Source organism: Nelusetta ayraudi, unplaced genomic scaffold (assembly GCF_046127955.1).
Source record: "Nelusetta ayraudi isolate G7.1 ecotype Tasmania unplaced genomic scaffold, CSIRO-AGI_Nayr_v1 ptg000022l, whole genome shotgun sequence".
NCBI classification, from domain to species: Eukaryota; Metazoa; Chordata; class Actinopteri; order Tetraodontiformes; family Monacanthidae; genus Nelusetta; species Nelusetta ayraudi.
In genome coordinates, this window is record NW_027466072.1 from 456399 (window position 1) to 476975 (window position 20577).

General features: G+C 41.8%; 2 protein-coding genes across 2 annotated transcripts; both read left to right on the plus strand.

Moving 5' to 3' along the window:
- Positions 1-5238: 5238 nt before the first annotated feature.
- LOC142889295 (uncharacterized) lies at positions 5239-8373 on the plus strand. Its single transcript, XM_076027942.1, has 7 exons — positions 5239-5386; positions 5763-6295; positions 6393-6581; positions 6703-6801; positions 6971-7109; positions 7263-7403; positions 7563-8373. Exons 2-7 carry the CDS (start codon positions 5765-5767, stop codon positions 7604-7606), a joined length of 1143 nt encoding a protein of 380 aa, XP_075884057.1. The 5' UTR covers positions 5239-5386; positions 5763-5764; the 3' UTR covers positions 7607-8373.
- Positions 8374-10682: 2309 nt separating this feature from the next.
- On the plus strand, positions 10683-19858 carry LOC142889261 (uncharacterized). Its single transcript, XM_076027888.1, has 10 exons — positions 10683-10799; positions 11556-11591; positions 11677-11965; positions 12055-12200; positions 12697-12991; positions 13424-13575; positions 14383-14668; positions 15336-15490; positions 16390-16651; positions 19522-19858. Exons 1-10 carry the CDS (start codon positions 10766-10768, stop codon positions 19856-19858), a joined length of 1992 nt encoding a protein of 663 aa, XP_075884003.1. The 5' UTR covers positions 10683-10765.
- Positions 19859-20577: the final 719 nt, after the last annotated feature.

Genomic DNA, 20577 nt, shown 5'->3' on the forward strand with positions numbered 1-20577 from the left:
AAGGTGTCTGGCTGAGAGTTTCCCCTGCACGCAGACTGCGTGGTGCAACTACAACTTCCCCATCAGACGCAAACATTCTTCCCGTGTGGCTCATCGACACATTTGTGACGAGCGAAGGACTCCTGACTTCCCCAGCAGCTGACAGACTGCTCATTTACCTGCGTAAACATTTAAGCACTGCTGTTGTTGTTACCACCGGAGGCCACACTGGTTATTAAGTTAGCTGGGCGGGGCGTGGGGGGGGGGGGGGGGTAATAAATTATGATAACTATGTGTACATTTTCATACAGTAGAATGGAAAAACCCACGTGATGACCCACAACCCCCTGTTCTTTATTTGTCATGGTGGAGTAATGCAAAGAAAACGCTAGTCTATAGCAGGCGTGGGCAAACTACGGCCCGGGGTTCCATATGCAGCCCGGGAAGCTTTTCAATCCGGCCCGCCGAACTTGAAGAAATTATATTAATAGTCGGTAAGTCATAAAATTGCTGTGTTTCATCCATGTTTCCAGTGTTTTCAGAGTCATGTCAATAAAGAGCTGAACACCCTGGTGGTCCAGGGGTGGTTCTGGATGGTTCTAAGAGCTGAACACCCTGGTGGGGCTTCAAAGACACTGACTTGGTTGCAACTTTGCTTTGCTTCATTTTCAATGGACATTAAAGCGACACCTTTCGCATGAGGTGGCTCACCCACAGTTTGCAAGCCAGTGTGGCTCCACCAGTCAACTAGTTTGCCCACCCCTGGTTCTGGAAACCAGCACTTTGGGACATTGTGCGCACCGTCAGCATACAACTTCATCATCTTGTGTTGATCACCAAGGGGAAAAACAGAGACAGAGAATAAATTGAAGATTTTTTTATATTTTTTTTTTCAATGTGAACAGCCACAGAATCCTGTTTGGATTGAAGAAGTCACGCAGCTGAAACACACCTGTGCACACCCCTGTCAGTTAAACCTGTTCCAATACATCATACAGTCACACGCCGCCCATGTATAACAGTTTTATGATGGGTTGGGCCGCATTGACTCTTGGACCTGATCATGACGGTACACGCCGACGTGTTTTTTCACATCACAACTGGGGAAAATGCGACAGCCGGGAGAAATCCAGAGAGATTCCCTCTTGAAAGACAGGACACAAAGGGGACAGTTGTCACACAGTTGGTCTGTATTCCAAAACGAGTGCACAGCATGGAAATCTTGACATGGGTCAGATCTCATGAGACTTACTTGTTTGTCTAATCAAGACCAATTGAAATTGGGCCGGAAGCTAAATGGCTGAAATGATCACTTTTTTAGAATTGCAGGTCTTGAACACGACGATGCTCTGCTATTACAACACTGGGACCAAAGTAGCATGTGACTTGTGTACTTATCCTCATCATCGTCATTCTCATCGTTATGTTCCTTTGGAAATTAAGCATTTCACAGCGCCAGGCAGGTGTTTGTGTTGTTCACTGAGTCTGATCAGGTCTGGTTCGGTTCGGTCCGGTCCGGTCCGGTTCAGTCTGGTCTGGTTCGGTCTGGTCTGGTCTGGTCTAGGCCGGTCCGGTCCGGTCCGCGTTGACCCTGTTTTTCTCTGCTTTCCGGCTGGGAAGGTCCAAGACACGTTTCTAGCAAATTACCCATGCATGACTGCTAGAGAAGGAATGCTTACTACTACTACTACTACTACCACCACTATCATTACTACTGCTACTAGCACTACTACAACTAATAATAGCAATGTGACTAATCCTCATCGGAATTATAACAACCACATTCGTAACAATACTACAACTGTAGTAAATGTCCCAATTTACTCCACTAACACCCCATTTCCTCATTATCACTATTGTAACTTTATTTTTAGAGCACAAATTATTTCCAAGTGAAAAGCACTTTAACATCAGTACACCAGAAACAGCAAAGAGAGTACCGTAAGACAAATAACGGAAAATGAATGTCACTTCGAATCGAACGTTTAAAATTCTGAAAACAACAGTGATTGTTTGGACTTGTTTCTTTTTTTCATCGAGGGATTCCAGCAACTGGTCCTCGTTAGCATGCTAATATTTCACCATCAATCAGTCTCACATTTAAGATGAAGACAATTGACATTGTTCAGGTCGTGGTAGATAAGATCACTGCAGTTTAACTTTAACTTTGAATAGCATTTGGACTCTGATATTCAGTAAGGCAGGGCTGTGACAGGACTGAGGGGCTGCTGCAGTTTCTTTGGACTAGAAAATAAAAAAAGAAATGAAAAAAATTCTGTTCTCAGGTCAACCCAATCATATGAAGAGAGTCTGAACCCACATGTGGTAAAGTTCTTAAGTGACCAATAGCTTCTATTTATTTTTATTATTTATATTTTATTATTATTATTATTATTTTCAATAGAGAGGGATTACCTACGATGATGACTTCCATGAATCAATGAAGAAGAAATAAAAACTTGGTGGATGCTGGTGTTGCTTTTTCCGCACCTCAACCCTGCACCATCAGAAACATTCCCAGTGGCAGCATTGCTGCGATATTTACAAAGAAAAAGGGAGGAGTAGCCTGTGTACATATTTGGTTTTCTGATATTTGCTTTTAGTTTTTGAATTCTCAAAGCCACTCGCACAATGCAAACACGGAACTCGTTTAATTACGAAAGTGTCAGCGTCAACAAGGTCCGCTCGCATGCAGGACTCTCGCCTTAGAGAAAATGAATATAGAAGAATAGATAGAGACGGATAGGGCTAATAACAAAATGTAATATGTATAATAAACCTCAGCCGTTCGTGATAAGAGCATCTAAACAGGGCCGCAACGTGTGGTCGGGGGACCTGGAGTGTCATGCATACTGGATTTGTGTGTTTTGGCTTTGTGAATTCCGAGTCCTGGAGGTGTTTCTGAGCCGCTGGAGTTCAAAGTCCAAGAGGAAGGCTGAGCCTGACGAGCGTCAACTACCAGGAGTTGATTCCCATCCAGGAGAAAGTGAAGGGGCAGCAGGGGTTGGTGGGTCAACACTAATCGAGGGCACCAAGGTTAATATTCTATAACATTATAATATATATTAATATTATATATTAATATTCCCTTAAAACACATTAACATAACAAAAAGGCTATTTCACAACTATGCATGTAGCCTTAAAAAAAAACAAAAAAACTTGTGTTTCACAACTTAAGAAATAAATCATTTTGAAAGTCCTGAATAAGACAATAATTTAAAATGAATTAATAGGGGGAAATAATTGCAGTAATTCCATTTTAAAATGACAAACATATCTGTTTGACCATCGTTAGGTGTTTGCTCGTCACAGAACCGTGGCACGACGCATGCCGAGCGATAGCCAGCTGCATAATGACCTATTGTTGAGGAAAACTTGTATTTCCAGTCCAAAGCCAACTCTTGCACACACACTTTGCCACAACTGATTCATAACAGGAGAATTCTCTGAGAGGAAACTCGGCTCATTTTACATCAACAGAAATCCGATTCTATCCGGCGCAGCGACACAAGGCCCAAGCATGAAGAGCATGATTTCCCGGTGGTCATGCTGAGACCTTATTGACGACAAGAACACTCACACTCACATTATTGATGATATCAGAATGTATTTGAGTTTAAGTAATCTGTTTGGTTCCATCGTATCTCATAAAAATCAGTCAAATCCAACTTAAAAATACTATCATCAAAATGTTTTTTTTTTTTTTTTAACACAATCGTGAAATCATTTTCTACACTGTAATAACTCTCTTTCTCTCCCTTTCTATATATGTATATATATATATACATATATATATATATATATATATATATATATATATATATTAGGGATTATAAATGATTGATTAATTCATTAATCGTCAGTTGATTGACGATCGATTAAAGATGAATTGATAAGCAGCGATTTTGCCTGAGAACCTAAATTTCACAATGAAAAATGTGTGAGGAAGATATTATTTAACCCTTAAATAATGTTGAGGGTCCAATGTGAGCCCCCAACATTTATCCTCTGACTTTAAATTGACTTCCAATGGTCACATTTCAACTTTTCCTTTTCTTAAAAGTTGTTTAAAAGTAACTTGTTCTAGTTGTATTCTGACATCGCAGCATCTACAGGTGAATTGCTCTTTCCTGCCACCACACTGTTAGAATGATATTAACTAGCCATGTAGAAAATGTTCAAATAATTCCAACTAATTGAATTCAATCAATTAAACATGTACATGTTTCTTTTTATGTTTCTTGCGCCAATGTTCTCGTCGTCACAATATTGTGTATGTACCTGTATATGTTTATGTGTTTCTTTATAACATGTGTAGTACTTTATTTTTGTTTTATTTTATTAAGCACCTGTACAATGACAATAAATCCATCCATCCATCTATCTATCTATCTATCTATCTATCTATCTATCTATCTATCTATCTATCTATCTATCTATCTATCTATCTACCTATCTATCTGTCTGTCTGTCTGTCTATCTATGTAGTACCGTGTTTCCCTATTACCGTTAATAATGAAGATGAACAGCTCAGAGTTGCCAAGCCTTGCCTGCTTTATTTCCAGGGTTGGTTTGCTTTCACAAAGAACAGGGAATACAATGACGTTATTGAAGCAAACACGAGGCCGTGCGCTCATTGGTGAACCAGTTTTCTTTTCTCATTGCGTCATCAGTCTCATGACTGGTTTCATCAACACATCTGCACCTTCAACTCACAAATATGTGAGTTGAAGTCATATATATATATATATATATATATATATGTATGTGTACATATATATATTTGGCCTGTGACCTGTCATATTACAATGAGCTAATGACCTTGAGGGACATCCGACTGCAGGTTGAGAAATGACTTATTTTCCGTGATATAACCCTGCTGTCCCACTAGAATGGTTGAATTGAACCCAGCATTGCAAAGGCATCCGCTAGGCTGAGAGAGTTTGCCTGAGCTGTCATTCAAAATCAAATCCAACAATTAAGAGACTGCTGGACAGGGTGTCGCTCTGGTACCAGTGACAAAGCTGAGAAAGCAGAAGGAAATATAGGACAAGAAATAAACTTTGTGCCATTTGTTTTCATCTTCCTTCCTTGATGTGAACAGGTAAATAACTTCCGTACAGGAACCTAGCGAATGACGTCCACATTTATTTATTTTTTTGTCACTCTTTCGCACACGCTTAAGCTCCACCCTGTGGAAACTGTTTCTGTGATGCAGGCGAGGGGATTTTTTTTTTTGTTGTTGAAAGGCTCAACCCCTTTGGCTTAAATAGTAGCACAGAGCCACAGAGGTGTCACTCACACACCTGGGATCTAGCAGACTAAGCAACCCATCCTCCTCCTAAGGAACTCTACTTCACTACCTGGAGCTTTCTCTAAGCCATCACCAAAGGCAACATCCACAGGTAGGCACTTTCAATTTAAAATATTCTCATAAATGGACTGGAAGACAACTGGATTTTTTGGTGTTGTCTCCTTTTAAAAATAGAAGCTAAAATAAGACAAACACATTTTTTTCCTGTCACACATCCTATATTCTCAGCTTTGTCACGAGTGCCAAAGAGACTTCCTGTCAAGCAATCTTAATTAATTGATATATGTATTTAATGTCTACGCAAAGAGAAAGACTCATTAACCTTTTTTTTTTTTTTTACCCAACCTCGTGCCTTTGAGATGGTGTTCGAGGATAACTGTAATTGTGGGGTCCTTATATGATGCAAAAGGAATTATTTCAGTATCTGTAAGATATTGTGATAACAGTTTTTCCTGTATCTCCTCTAGACATGGACAACAGACTGATCTTTGCCGTCCTGTTGGTGACACTATGCTGGTTTTCAATGGGCACCTACGCTCAAAACACCACCACCACCAACACCACCCTGACTTCCAATACAACCATGGCAAACACCACCACCACCGACACCCCGACTTCCAATACAACCATGGCAAACACCACCACCACCGACACCCCGACTTCCAATACAACCATGGCAACCACCACCACCGCCACCCCGACTTCCAATACAACCATGGCAACCACCACCACCGCCACCCCGACTTCCAATACAACCATGGCAAACACCACCGCCACCCCGACTTCCAATACAACCATGGCAAACACCACCGCCACCCCGATTTCCAATACAACCATGGCAAACACCACCGCCACCCCGACTTCCAATACAACCATGGCAAACACCACCGCCACCCCGATTTCCAATACAACCATGGCAGACACACCCACGCCAGCAGTGAACCCAACGACCGCTGGGACACCCCCGCTGATTCCCAACATCACCGTGGAAGCCCTTCCGGTGGGTTTGCGCTATTGTTTATTCAGATTATTCGAAATTACTCAAACGATCATGTCTTTCATGAAACTCGTCAACTGACTCTTTTCCACCCTTGCAGGCCAATCTTTCCAGGGAAGCGTGCGGCATAACGCAACTGTGTGCGTCTCAGCCCGCGAGCTGCGACCCGTCCACTTCAAACTGCTTCTTTTTCTCTGCTCGGCAACAAGCTGGCAACAACTTTGATATTGGACTGTCTGGAGAGACGACCGGCTATATTGCCGCCACACTGTCGGCTGACAGCACACTGGTGAGTCCGGCTCTGCCACTTCATCATGAGTCATTCCACCACTGAGTCCACAGCGAACAGCACAGTTTATTGAAGATCTTGTGTAAACTTCTTTTCTTTGCCTTTCTGCTTCACACCACAGGGAGGTGATGACACCACCTATGTTTGCGCAGACAACAACGGTGTTGTGCTGTTCATTCCAGCTCTCCTTAACAATGGCGCCCTGACAAGAGTGCCGGAGGTAAGACCGGCTTCCTGACAATGAACGGCGCAGAGTGATCTGTTGCTGCTGTGAGCCAACCAACTGTCTCTTCCACCACCTTCACTTATATTTCTCGCAACTCACACCTGACAGGTACAATTTTTCAAACTCATTGTCCCTTTTGCCATCTGTATTTTTTCCCATCCAGTCCGACTCTTTTGTGAACTCAGTAAGGGGCCAAGTCATTGGTAATATTATTCAGTGCACCTTTGCTGCAACCGTACCATCGTCCGCCGCGAGGTCCACCAACCTGTTGCTGAGCCTCTCAACAGGAAGTTTCAACTCGAGTAAGCTCAGATATTTTAAAAACACTCTTAAGCTTACGTCGACAAACACTAACACAGATGGTATTTCTGTGTTGTCCATGTGATGGAAACTTCTCTCTCTTTTTTTTTTTTTTAAATTCATACCACTGTTTTGTTTTGTTTTTTCACTTTCAGGCTCAGGAGCACTGGGCAATCCTGTGGAAACTTTTCGGAGCAGTTCTCTTGACCTGACGAACAATAATATCTCCAATGTCAACAATGAGATATCCAGTTCTACGAGCAACTCATTCACCTTCAAACAATCTCTGACACAAGGTAGGCATTCATAAAGATAAAAAAAAATATAAGTGAGAAAAAATATTTTAAAAAGTAAAAATAAAAAAAAAGGTAGGGCGAGAGTAACGTGTGAAGCGCTATTTGTTTGTGCACTTAAACTTATTGCAAAATTCTGTTTCCCTTTTTCTCTCCATGTAGTTCTGCTGGTCGTTGCAGGCATAATGGGCCTGGCCTTGCTATGAAAAGCCTGAAACGTTGACGATGAGTTACTGCATTATTCATATACATATAATTTAAACATCAAAGATAATGTTCACTGTCCAAGAATTACTGGCTTCTAAACATAATTAAAAACAATGATAGCTTTTAGAACAACTAAGTGAATTGTGTTTATATATTAGAGTTTTGTCCTATTTATTGTATGCAATGAATTTGTTCTATGATCATTTTAGTTCAGGGGAAGACACAGCGCATTGTCCCATGCAGTCCTTGAGTGAAGGAGACTCTGCAGTTTTTCTAAACTCTTATTTCCAAAGAATTTGGGGTAAAGGGTCTGGTTACCTTTGTAGCCAAGATAGAAATTGTGAGGCAAAATGCTTTCAAATGATCAAACTATAATCAGTTTGGTCAACAATTACTCACAGCAATTACATAATTACTTCAATTGATGTGCATGTTTTTTTATTAAGGGCCAGGGAAAAGTGACCTTTATTTAAGTGCTGATTGTGCTGACCTGTCAAGAAACATTGGAATGATTTTTATCCTCCATCATTCATCATGAAGCCAGCAAATGGCAGAAATGTGTGTTTTATTTGTGACTGTGTTGTCTTCTGTAGTGTGAATGTACATAATGTTGATATTTCAACAATGTTTTTACAATGAAGCCTTGTTGGTTGATTTTGCACGTGTTGCTTGTGTATAAGTACACATGTTAGTGACTTTGCACACTGCTAAATGAAGCTGTAGTAAATATTTTTGAAATAAAGATTTACTCTTCTTTCTTTTCTAACCAAGCTCAGTGTCTTTGATGCATGTTTGTTAATGTCGTCTGCATGTTTATCAACATATCATTGTTTATTAATGTTCCCATTCATAAAGATCTCAGTGTTTATTATTGGGGATGTTTGAGAAGCTTACAAGACAATGGCCATTTCTCACTACTGTGTATGTGAGCATACTTGTGCTCGTGCACGAACAGAGTCCAAGCCAAACCAGCCGCGTCCAACCAACCACATCACACGGTTGTTTGTCATGTGGTACGGTGCTCCTTTCCTTAGGGTTAAAGAAGGCTGGTGAGAAGGGTTCAGCAAGAAAGAATGCCAAGATGCCCGTTCCCTGATGAGTTTGACATGCTTGCTGACACATCGATACTTTACTCAGTCCTCAGTGTGGCAACTCCTTTATTTAAGCGTATCGGGTAGCACCTCCCTTAATGAGGTTTCAGACAGGTTTCCCCAGTTAGTTGGCTGATCTGTTAGGATCAGCACTCATACTAGACAATCAACGCCGTGCCCAAGGACGTTTGAGCCCTAAAGCAGCGTGAGAGCTTTGTACACTTTGTACACTCTGCGCTCAAGAGATGTGCACTGCACAGTTAAGAACAACTGCACCTGCGTTCAAAAAAACGTGCACAAAACGCCCGCATCACGACTATTTTGACAAATAATAACAACAAAGTCATTAAAGTTTGACTTACTGGTAATTTGGATTGGCAAGCGGTTTTATTGCTATGCAGGTTCATTTATCTTTTTTTCTATTTATTCTTTTTTTTTTAATAGGTTTAATTTCCCCTCTACCTTACTCATTTTGTGAAGGTCCATCAGTCCTTGAATGCCGCCATAGGCAAGGAGATTCCTACTGTGACATTCATTTTCTAACTTTGCTCGGTGTTTCACTGTGGGGATCACTCCCCTGTGACCAGTTCTGGAAGCTCCAATGACACAATGTCTCTCCATAACAGACAGGTCGAACTGTGCCCCACTCAGTACCACAGTTGACCTGCCTCTTTCCAAGCATTCTCGCTTTCTTCTCGCGTTTTGCCTCTCAGACCACAGCACACAAATACAGAGCCGTCCTGTTCGGGATGTCGTTCGGCAAGTGTGTATAGGCAGCGGCTGTCACCGTAATGCAACTTCCTGATATGTTCCCATTCCCAGGAACAGGCAAAGATTTCACCTCGGTGCCTGTAATGCTGATCTGCCTCATTGGATTTAATTGACAGATATAACGGTGTATCGTCTGCATAGCAGTGGAAACTAATGTTATGCTTTCTGATGATATTACCTAAAGGTAACTAATAATAATAAAGGTAACTAATGTAAATGTTAAAGAACAGTGGTCCAAGAACAGACCCTTGAGGATCTCCATAACTAAGCCTCTTTCGTTCTGATGAGCAATTATGAACATAAACAAATGTTCAATACTATCTGTATTACAAGTAGTGATGGGCATTCCGGCTCTTTTTAGAGAACCGGCTCTTTTGGCTCGGCTCACTAAAAAGAGCTGGCTCCCCACCTTTATTTATACACTCTAGAGTGATAAAAACTAAGAGAGTAAGTGCAAAAAACAAACAAATGTTAAACTATTTACAAATGAACTTAAATAACTATTAACAATTTTAAACTTTTAAACTTAAACTTTTCATGTTCCTTTCTCTGTAATTATCTGCCCTGTTTTGGAGAAGATTCTCTCTGAGGGGACTGATGTTGCTACAATGCACAGTCTCCATGCCATCACATGTGTGAGGCGTCGGTAAATTGAAGCCTGCAGTTTCGTGGCGGTGGAATCTGCTCACCGAGCCGCATCGATCGGCTTGCGATAGAATTGGGACACCCGGGACAACACCACTTTTTTTTTTTTTTTACCTGCCGCACGGAATGACGTTGAGCGTAACGTGCGCTAATCAAATGCGGCATGGAGAGAGAGAGAGAGAGAGAGAGAGAGAGAGAGAGAGAGAGAGAGTGAGAGAGAGAGAGAGAGAGAGAGAAAACGAAAAAAAAAAAAAAAAAAAGTCCGGGTGGCGGCTCCCGTCGTTCACATCAAAGAGCCGGCTCTTAGAGCCGTTTCGTTCGCGACCGACCCATCACTAATTACAAGATACAGATAGTTTGAGTTTTGTTTTTTTTTAATATGGAAAATGTCAATATGAGAGGACAATACCACATACCAAACACTGACAAGCAAGAAACACAGTGTGCACTGGTACAGATGTCAGACAGGGTGTGCTCTTCGCAATGCAAACACCTCGCCTGGAAATTTGCATGTCCTCGTGATGCAGAACAAATTACCAAGATCAGTGTGGCATTGGTGACTCATTCGAAGACTGTCTCTTCCATCTGTATCAGCATCAAATTGATTTTTAACAAGATCATCAGTTTTGTTTTGACATTCTGGTCAAAGCAATGGATGGGAAAAAATACATTTGGTTCCTCATTGGTAAGTTAAGACATTTAAATGATGGTCTGTTTGACCAGATCCTTCTTGCTGTTACTTTGTTTTCTTTTTATGGGGGTTTTCTCAGAAGAAATGAACAGAAGAATGCCAAAATATTTAGACAAGTGGATATGATAAGTGAATATCATCTCTGTAGCACTTTGAGATTGCTTAAATGTAAAGTGCATTATAAATTAAATGTATTATTATTATTATTATTATTATTATTATTATTATTATTATTACAAATATTCACTTTTCATAAGATGAACTTAACATGAATAAGTTAAATGGGCTTTTTTTTTTCTTTTTCTTTTTTTTGACATTCATTCTCTTCTTGAAGTGAAACCAGTAAAAATGTACCAATAACAACAGCAAAAGAAAAGTATAGTTTTGCATAAGGCAGTGAAACGCCCAAAACATTGTGGATCAGAAAACATTGCGATACTGATAGAGGCCATCAGAAGGAAACTAGTGACTGTTAAATAAGCAGTGTACATCAAAGACAGGGAGCTCTGCCAGCCTAAACACCAGACACAAATAATTGATATGCTCCGGTCAGATCTCATATTCCTACGTGCGTTTTTGTTTTTTATTGAGCAATGATGTTAGATTTTCGATGTGTCTATTCCTATTTCATAAATTCCAAAAAAACCTTCAAAAATTCTGTAGACAACACTTGAAATTCTTTAAGTTTGGGAAAAGCATTTAAAACAATTTATAGGGGACAAAATCAAATTAACATCCTTGTTCACTCAGGCATATCCCTCATGCTGATACCAGGAATGCTGGCAGGTAATTTAATGTTGTCACATTTGTGTGAATGGTATGAATAATGTGGTTTCCATGTTGAGCAAAGATCATTGTTTATTCCTGTCAGGCGACCTTCGCCAAAATTTCGCACTGGGAAAAAACTCTGAACAATCTTCTACGAACGAGTCCGCTGCAGCTGGCAGGGCCGTTGATGGCAACAGAGATTCAAATTTCACACACAACTCCTGTACCCTCACCCAAACAGAGTCCAATCCCTGGTGGAGGGTGGACCTGAAGGAAATATACAAGATAAATGCCATCATATTAACAAATAGAGACGATGGAGACAGCACCCTCAGTGGTGCTGAGATCTGGATCGGAGGATCACAAAAGATGAATGATGGCGCAGCGATCAGGTACACCTCGTTCCAAACCTGCAGACGTTAGATCGGGGCAACCATCCCGGAGCCTCACTCTGTCCTTTTCTCTCCACTCTGACGTGAAGGTGTGCAGTCATCTCTTCTATTCCGCAAGGACAGACATCATACATACCATGTCAATCTTTGAAGGGACGCTATATCACCGTGCTGTTGTCAGGTCACAGCAAAGCCCTGAGTCTCTGTGAAGTGGAAGTGTATCACATGGCCAGAGGTATCTTTTTGTTCCCTTTCAAGGCGATGTCACACAAGACGAGACAGAGCAGACCAAAAACATCTCGACAGCTCACCAAAAATATACAGATGCCATACGCACACAGAAAAAGCCCATCTGCATACATCAGACATGGGTATCCGAAGGATTCCATAACATAGACAAATCAAAATGAAAGAAATGCCGGTGCCGATATATTCCATAAGATGTCAAGGCATGCGTTTATTTTCTCCCTACAACATCTCTGCTTTCCTGGGTGTAACTCGATCGTCATCTTAGCTGCAGCCCCTCCGTGGCCTTCAGTGTTGGATAACTGGTCATAGAAAATGGAATAACGGTTGATTCACTTGTCAATTTCTTCTTAAAAGACAAAAAACGACACTTTGTTTCGTACCTATATTGCACATTAATGAGATGAAATGTTAAACAGTACAACAACCATGACGGACTATTTCAAGGGAGCATTCATTTCATCTCTCTGTCCTATCCTCTCAAGTGTACCCCTATCCCAATGTGGCACTGAAAGGCAGTGCCACCCAGTCATCAACCCTCCATTTTGCTGCTGCCTCTAAAGCCATCGATGGGAGACGGAACTCATACTACAGCCAGGGGTCCTGTAGCCACACTGCTGGCCATGAGGATAATCCATGGTGGAGGGTCGACCTGCCGCAAGCCTACCTAGTTGCCTCTGTCAAAGTCACCAACAGAGGTGACTGCTGTGCTGACAGACTGGATGGTGCTGAAATCCGAATTGGGAACTCACAGGAGAACAATGGAAACGATAACCCCAGGTCCTAATACGTCACGTTTCACCATTCACATGGCACCAATGTCGGAGCTGCTAATAGAGATAATGGAAATGAAAATGAACATTGTCCTTTAGGGTCTATGATAAGATGTCTGATATGCCACCACCCAAGAGTAGCGACTGGCATTCTGTCAGTTATGGTATGAACAGACTTGGCTTAATAGTAGTTTTCAGCACAAATTAGATTCATGTCACCATGTCAACTTTTATTGAACGCAGTTATTTGACTTTTTCACCTGGGAAACTTAATGCCTTTTAGTTTGAGTAGCATTGTGTGTACCGGGCTAACTGGCACACTGACGTGCATTTGTGCTCAAACTCAGAGGTCAGTGTTATCCATCATCTCCTCCAAGCAGCCACTGAGAAGAAGACAAACACTGGGGACATTAATCAATTCCACCTCTTCCACTTTCAGATGTGCTGTCATTTCCCACGTGAGTGCTGGTAAAACAGAAACATACGGCTGCGATGGAGGCTGGATGGAAGGTCGTTTTGTGAACATCATCATCCCTGGGAGTGAGAAGACTCTCACTCTCTGTGAGGTCGAGGTCTATGGAGCCAAAGACGGTATGAATGGAAAATAATAGGTTTATACAAGATAAGAGAGTAACTTGATCTTGGCCTGTCAGGCTCTGATGTTAGTTTGATTCATTACAGACTCAGCAACGACTTTGTACCATCAATCCCAAAGGAGTGCATGCAAAACACCGTTCCGCCTCGTTCAACTTTTTAGTTTTTATTTTGCACCTTTACTATGAAGACACAAAGGAAAAACTATACAAACCAGTCAAACAGGAATAGACAATTTCACTGATTTAAATCCTATTGAAAGTGTAACACTTTTTGTCGCATCAAATTAGCAACAAGCACATAAATTAACTTTGTATACGATAACAAACAAGCTTCTTCGGTTACACCGAGAAAAGCGTCGCTGATCAAGACACACATTTAGATGTCTTATTTTTTTCACAATTCAAACATCAAATTGTGAATTAGGTTCTTTGAAGTAAACGCAACTGTTATCTCACATTGTGTGTTCAGTCAGCGATCTCAACATAAATATTTACATGACCAACAAACCAAATATTTCCCAGGCGTTTTCAGCGCAAATATTATTTCTTTGAGCAACACTGGTAAAACTGATTGCTGTTAGTTGATCTCTGACGCCTGTGTTGTGAGAGCAGTGAGCTTTTCCTTCACAGTTGTGGCCATTCCAGTTGACGCTACTGCTGATGGTGCATTGCCTTTCTTAGTTAGGAAATGGGTTCTTGATGGGCATGAATTTATTGTAAAATTGAGTTTGAACTCAAATTCAATTCTCTCACTCTGTCTCTCTCTCCCTCTCTCTCCCTCTCTCTCTTTCTCTCTGTTTAGCGAAGCAACTACCAAACTTGGCCCTTAAGAAAAAAACCAACCAGTCCTCAGCTGAACTGGGACATCGAGAACTGTCCGCAGCAGCCGTGGACGGTTGCAGAGACAGTTCTTTTTCAGACACATGCTGTACCAAGACCAAGGAAGAGTCCAAACCCTGGTGGAGCGTCAACCTGGTAGCGAAGTACAACATCGTGGCTGTCACCATCATCAGCAGTAATGGCTCGTCCAAAATGCTCCGGGGGGCAGAGGTCCGTATTGGAGATAAGGGCTTACGTGACAGCCACAGGTAAGGAACCATCTTAGATTCTATAAACACGTGGCCCTGATTTACTGAAATGTATGATCAACAGGTGCAAATTCGATTGCATGTTCCCAGTCAATAACATCAGGCAAAAAAGAAATACACGTGGAATGTAATTTAGGACTGTACAGTCTGACTGGACTGAGGTGTGTGTGTGTGTGTGTGTGTGTGTGTGTGTGTTGTGCATGAGGCCAGTGCGTTGCTTCACATGCCTTCCAAAAAGGGTACGCAATGCAAAATCAGTGAGTTTGGTAAAACACAATCCAAACGAAAACAAACTATTAGCATCTTCTCCATCCAATCATTTGAATCTCCATGTTCACGGACGCAAAATAAAAAAACAAAACAAAATAAGGCATTACTCTTATTTTGCTCTGAGTTTTACAGTTTAATAAAAAATGATCCTCAAAGCGCCCTTGAGCTGAGTTTGCGTGTGTGATGCCATTTGTGTATGTTTTTTTTTTTGCACATGCAAATCTTGAGTACATCAGGCAATTAAAGTTTCAGACTGTAAGTGTTTAAGATTAAAAGATGCTTCACCCATTAGCACCGGTTAGCAATTGGTTGCTAAACGGTGACGTATCCCGTGTCATGTATTTATTTAAAGCTCATTTTTTTTAAATTCATTATAATTATTTTCTCATTCAAACAGGTGTGCCAATATCACAAGTGTGCAGTCAACACCCACATACACCTTTGAGTGTACACACATGATAGGTCGCCGTGTGCTTGTCCGTCTTCCACAATACAACAAGATGTTGACACTATGTGAAGTGGAGGTCTACGGTTACCAGAGAGGTGTGTATGGTCCTGAGCTACTGACAGTTACTGTGCCCTGATGTCTGAAGTGGTTTCTTGTCTGGCTCTGTTGTTGCAAACATTGATGAGCCAAAACAGTGAATCAGTTTGAAGAGCCAAAATTCCACAAATGTTCAAAGGTCTTTTTTTTTTGTTGTCATCTCAGACTCTAATATATGGACGTTAGCATGAGCAGTTAGCTCCAATAACTTGATAGATCTGCAGAAAGCAGCATATTTACCCCTCTGTTTACAGCCTCCCATAAAAATGGTAAGGTTCACCGTCCTGCTAAAAAAAGTGCTTCCTTATTGTGGCGTCCACATGTTAAGAAGGGAAAAGAAACAAGAGGGTCTTGAAAGAAATGAGAGGCGAAACATCTTCAAGATCACAAGAACAAGTCCAGTTGCCCCAACTTAACCCTTCTGCTTTAAGATGACCTGATGACTGAGAACCTTCACAGACAGACAAGATGGTGGCAAGGCAGATGGATCACCGGGCTGGGAGAACTGGTGCCAGTGTTTGTAGCTCTTTGACATGACAAAGAGCTACAAACACTTCTTAAAAGTGGATGAGCAAAAGAAGTGAAGGAGGTCTGGCCTACACACTGGCATACATCTGAAAGCCGAGGCTGAGAAATGATACGATGATTTTGTATAGTCAAACGCAGCTCTGAGGGAAGGGAATAAGGAATTATGAAATAAGATCACACAGGGTATTCGGCGAAAGGATTGACAATTGAGTCAGAAGCAAATTGCTCCAACAGCCATTGATACTTTCATACACCGGATTGTGTGATTTCCATATGTTTGTGGTATTTCTGCAGGAAAAAGCATTTCAAAGAGTCTTGGACAACAAGCGCATGAAATAAAAAAATCTTACTTTCCCCCCCCCCCCAGATGATGAAGAAGCCTCATCCGGCGACGTCACCCCTTCCCCTTCTCCTCCTCCCCCGACGACTGCCCTGCCTCCCAGTGAGAGTGTGGAGCTGGGTGGCAGGACGGCGACGCTGGTGGGAGAGAAGCTCTGCTGGAGCGACGCTCTGCTCTACTGCAGGCGCCACCACTGGGACCTGCTCAGCCTCCGCACCAAGGAAGACCAAAGCCAGGTGGAGGAGCTGCTGAGCGTCACTTCTTTCCCGCTCACTGGAAGCGTCTGGCTGGGTCTACGCAGGTACTCCCCCCCCCCCCCCCCTTGCGTCATCACGTTAGACCAGGGGTGGGTGAACTTTTTGACTGGTGGGCCACAGTGGGTAGCAGCAGACGGATGGAGTGTTTTGGTGACTCACCTCGTTTATGTAGGAAACATCCGCTTTAATGTCTATTGAAGATGAACAAAAGTGTTACAAGAAAACGTGTCTCCACGGTATTCAGCAATGAATTGAAATGACTCTTAAAACACTGACAAATGTATAAAATACAGCTATTTTATGACTTACTGACTAATAATATCATTTCTTCAGGTTCGCGGGCCAGATTAAAAAGCTTCACTGGCCGCATATGGCCCCCGGGCCGTAGTTTGCCCATGCCGGCGTTTGACCATTCTCTATTTCTGTATATTTAAATAAATGAGTGGCTCTGTATTTCACTTAAAGTGAGACAGTGTGTGAGATATTTCAAAGCAATCCTTTGGCACAAAATGGACAAAGAGAAAAGAGGATTAAGGAACTAAAAGCAAAGCATAAAAAAACTAAACGATGCAGAATGCAGCCAAGTTAAAAAAAAACAAAAAAACAAAACAACAAAAAGGTGGAAACTAAAGTAGGATATTCCAACCCATTTATTCTCACAACATCAAACTTCAAAAAACAGCAGAAGAACACCGTCCCCACAGTCAAAAACATCGGACTTGTTCTGTGCGCCACACCTGTACCAAATTAACTCTCCCACTAAGTCGGTAAACATGGCTACATACGCGCACACCCCTCACCTGCAACCAAGTTGTCAATCATTGTCCGTCAGTCAAAACAGTAGCTTCAACCAAGCAATCATTCCTGACCATGAAGGCAAAAATTTGAATGAAAACAAGAAAAAAAAAAAAAAGCAACAATAAACCAAAGAAAAGATTATATTTAGGCTGAGGAATGGCTTCAACAATCCCGGAACCACTGTCTCAGCCATTGAAATTGTTCATGGTTAACAGCCTTTTCCTCTTCCATTTTTTTTACATCAGCCAACAACACTTTGAATTCTGGCAAATATAGACTTTGAGCCCGACCAGCTCACCCTCTCTATTTGCCTATTTGCCCTACAGATTTACATGGACGGGTGACACAGTGGCGCAGCGGTTAGCACTGTTGCCTCGCAGAAAAAAGGTCACGGGTTCGAACCTGGGGCCTTGCAGTGAGGAGCTTTCAGAGTGACTCTCGGGCTTCCTCCCACAGACCAAACACATGTGCAGTGAATTGGGAAGCCCATATTGTTTGCAGGTTGTGGGAATTGTGTGAGTGTGTATGGTAGTTTGTTTGAATGCATTGAACTGCCGACTATCCAGGGGGTCACCCGGCCTTCACCCTGTGACAGCTGGGAAAGACTCCAGCAGCAGACCCTGAGTGCAGGAAGAAGCGAGAAGAGAAGATGGATTTTTGTGGATGCTTTGCTTTACAGTTGTAGGGACCAAAAAAAAAGCCCTTACACACAACAATTGGCCAACTCCAAAACCGGATTTACATATCAAATAAAAATGAAGGAAAGCATCTCCATTAGGGTTGTGCATCTCTGGTCTGTGGCCGATACGATACGTATCTCGATACACTACCAACGATTCGATACATTAAAGATACGATACGATTCGTACATTATATTTCCGATACGATACGCTACTATTCGTATATTTACAATACGATACGATTCCTCCAATACCATGCAGTGCGATTCAGCACAGTTTGATCCACACACAATGTGATTTGATTTGAGACTCCGCATGCAAAGGAATGATGCTATGCAAATTCAATGAGTATGATTATTTATCCACCAAAATACAAACATTCTGTATTTTTCAATTTAAATTTAAAGGTCTTTTGTGAACAACTGGTTCACAATTAACAACAACAAGGCAAGTGCAATGAAAAATAAATAAACCTTTCCTTATTGCTCACAAATGGAATAAATGTGAACTCTTATTGCTGTTGCTGTAAACAGACACCAGCCTTAACTGTTCCTTGAACTCAATCAAAACTAGTGCACAATGCAACTCCTCCTTGGTGTGTGACTTTCAGTCCATACTGTATTATTCAACCGACATGTTCCACTCCAAGGTTTTTCTTTAGGAATATCAGTTTGATCCACATGATGGGGGGTGAAGCAAACTGCGCGGTGCTGTAAAACTTTCAGCACAGCGCTCCTTCCGCTGCGCCAGAATTCAAGGAGTAACGGCGGTGGCCAGTGTGCTTTGTTGTTGGGCACTTTTGGCTGTAGAATCGTTCCACGAACAGCCGCCGAACGATGGTGTCGTTCACGCCAGACTTGAAGCGGCACGCACCTGCGTGTCCGGCTCGCGCGGCGACGTTTCGGCGGGTTTATTATTTATTTATTTATTTATTTATTTATTTAACTGCGCTGTGTTGTAAGTTCCAGCACTGCGCTGTGTAGCGCTGTATCGGTCTGTGACAGACATAAACACCCATGTGTCTGGATTTAATCCCAAAATTGCATCGATACACGGCTGCTCTACCGATGCACTCGCATCGTGCCCGCGCCTGTCCGTGTGTATCGATACGTATCGGTTAATCTTCCCATCCCTAATCTCCATGTATTTGACCAACTACCAACTGTATATCTGTTCTTTTTTTTTTTTTAAACACATTGCAATGCATTTAACCTTGCCAAAAATGAGAGATTGTACCCTAGGCTATGGCAGTTGTCTTTGGGTCTTTAGGGGTTAGAACCGAAGAGACTCTAACAAGCACTTGTTTGAAAAAGGCTTTGTGCTTCCTGTGTTCTGCACTAAACCTGCTGACGTTTGAAGTGAAGTGACAACTTATCCATGAACTGGCAGCACTTTTTTTTTTCTTTCTTTCTTTCTTTCTTTCTAAATCGAGCCAGAAACCTGTACAGTGGACACACAGAGCAAAGGAAGTGGTTCTGGATGTCCAGCGCATCCATGCAATTTAACAACTGGCCAAGCAATTCCGAGCCCAGCCTTTACGTCAACCCCTGTGGAGCTATGGAGGGAGGAGGGCGCCATCTGTGGGTGGAACAGTCCTGCGAGGAGCTCCTCAACTTCATCTGCGAATCACGTAGGAGATTACGCCACATCCAGGATGTTTGCACAATCTGTGGGTCATTGACCCTTCACCAACTCTCTCTGTTCCCAGGTCCTGCGGACAACCAGGCGAGGCTGTACTTCTACAGCAGCAGGGAGGTCCTTGGTAGCGAATGATGAGAGAGAAAATCTCTCTTTTCTCCTTACTTTAATTAAGCACTACTGTAGTTGTATTCTAGAATGGATCACAGATCTCTATTATCCATGCTTGGAAATGTCAAGTAAGAATAATATCACTCTGAATACATTGGTGTAATTTATCCAGAAATAAAGTGACTTAAAGTCTTACAATGGGGAACACATACACCATTTAGTGCATGTGTTTTCTAGCTGCAATACTGCCAAAAAAAAATGACAAAAAACTCAATATTATTAATTCTGAAAACATGTCTATCTTTTCAGAATTAATGTGCCTATTTTTGAATGTAGGATTTTACAACATAGAGAGTTTGGATGCATTCTTTATCTCCTATTCAGATGTGACACGTGTGGCTTTAGATTAACAATCAACAGAAATATATGAGTTTATGTTGTACTACTGTAATACTAGGAATCAATAACGTTTAACAGCTCTGTGCCTGACCTCAGCAGTTTTGAAGCGCGCTGTCTATATGACTGTATGATCGAGGCGACACACAAGGCCAGGACACACCCAGCCTCCAATGTGCCTGCTGGTTGTAGCACAACTGTCAATAAAAAAAAGTTTGGTCCAAAGAAAAACATGATGAAACCTCATATTTTTTTATACCCTGGACAGATTGAGTCACATGACACACCTGTTACGTTGACCTTTCGCTGCTGCTCCTTTGCAATGCGTCATAACTTGAAATCACTTT

Excerpts from the sequence above, each read along its gene's own strand:
- LOC142889295 (XM_076027942.1), top strand. The coding sequence starts at position 5,765 with ATGGACAACAGACTGATCTTTGCCGTCCTGTTGGTGACACTATGCTGG. Across the intron at positions 6,582-6,702 it reads TGTCGGCTGACAGCACACTG|GGAGGTGATGACACCACCTA; the intron begins GTGAGTCCGGCT and ends TTCACACCACAG. Across the intron at positions 6,802-6,970 it reads CCCTGACAAGAGTGCCGGAG|TCCGACTCTTTTGTGAACTC; the intron begins GTAAGACCGGCT and ends TTTCCCATCCAG.
- LOC142889261 (XM_076027888.1), top strand. The coding sequence starts at position 10,766 with ATGGATGGGAAAAAATACATTTGGTTCCTCATTG. Across the intron at positions 12,201-12,696 it reads AGTGTATCACATGGCCAGAG|TGTACCCCTATCCCAATGTG; the intron begins GTATCTTTTTGT and ends TATCCTCTCAAG. Across the intron at positions 15,491-16,389 it reads TTACCAGAGAGGTGTGTATG|CCTCATCCGGCGACGTCACC; the intron begins GTCCTGAGCTAC and ends ATGATGAAGAAG.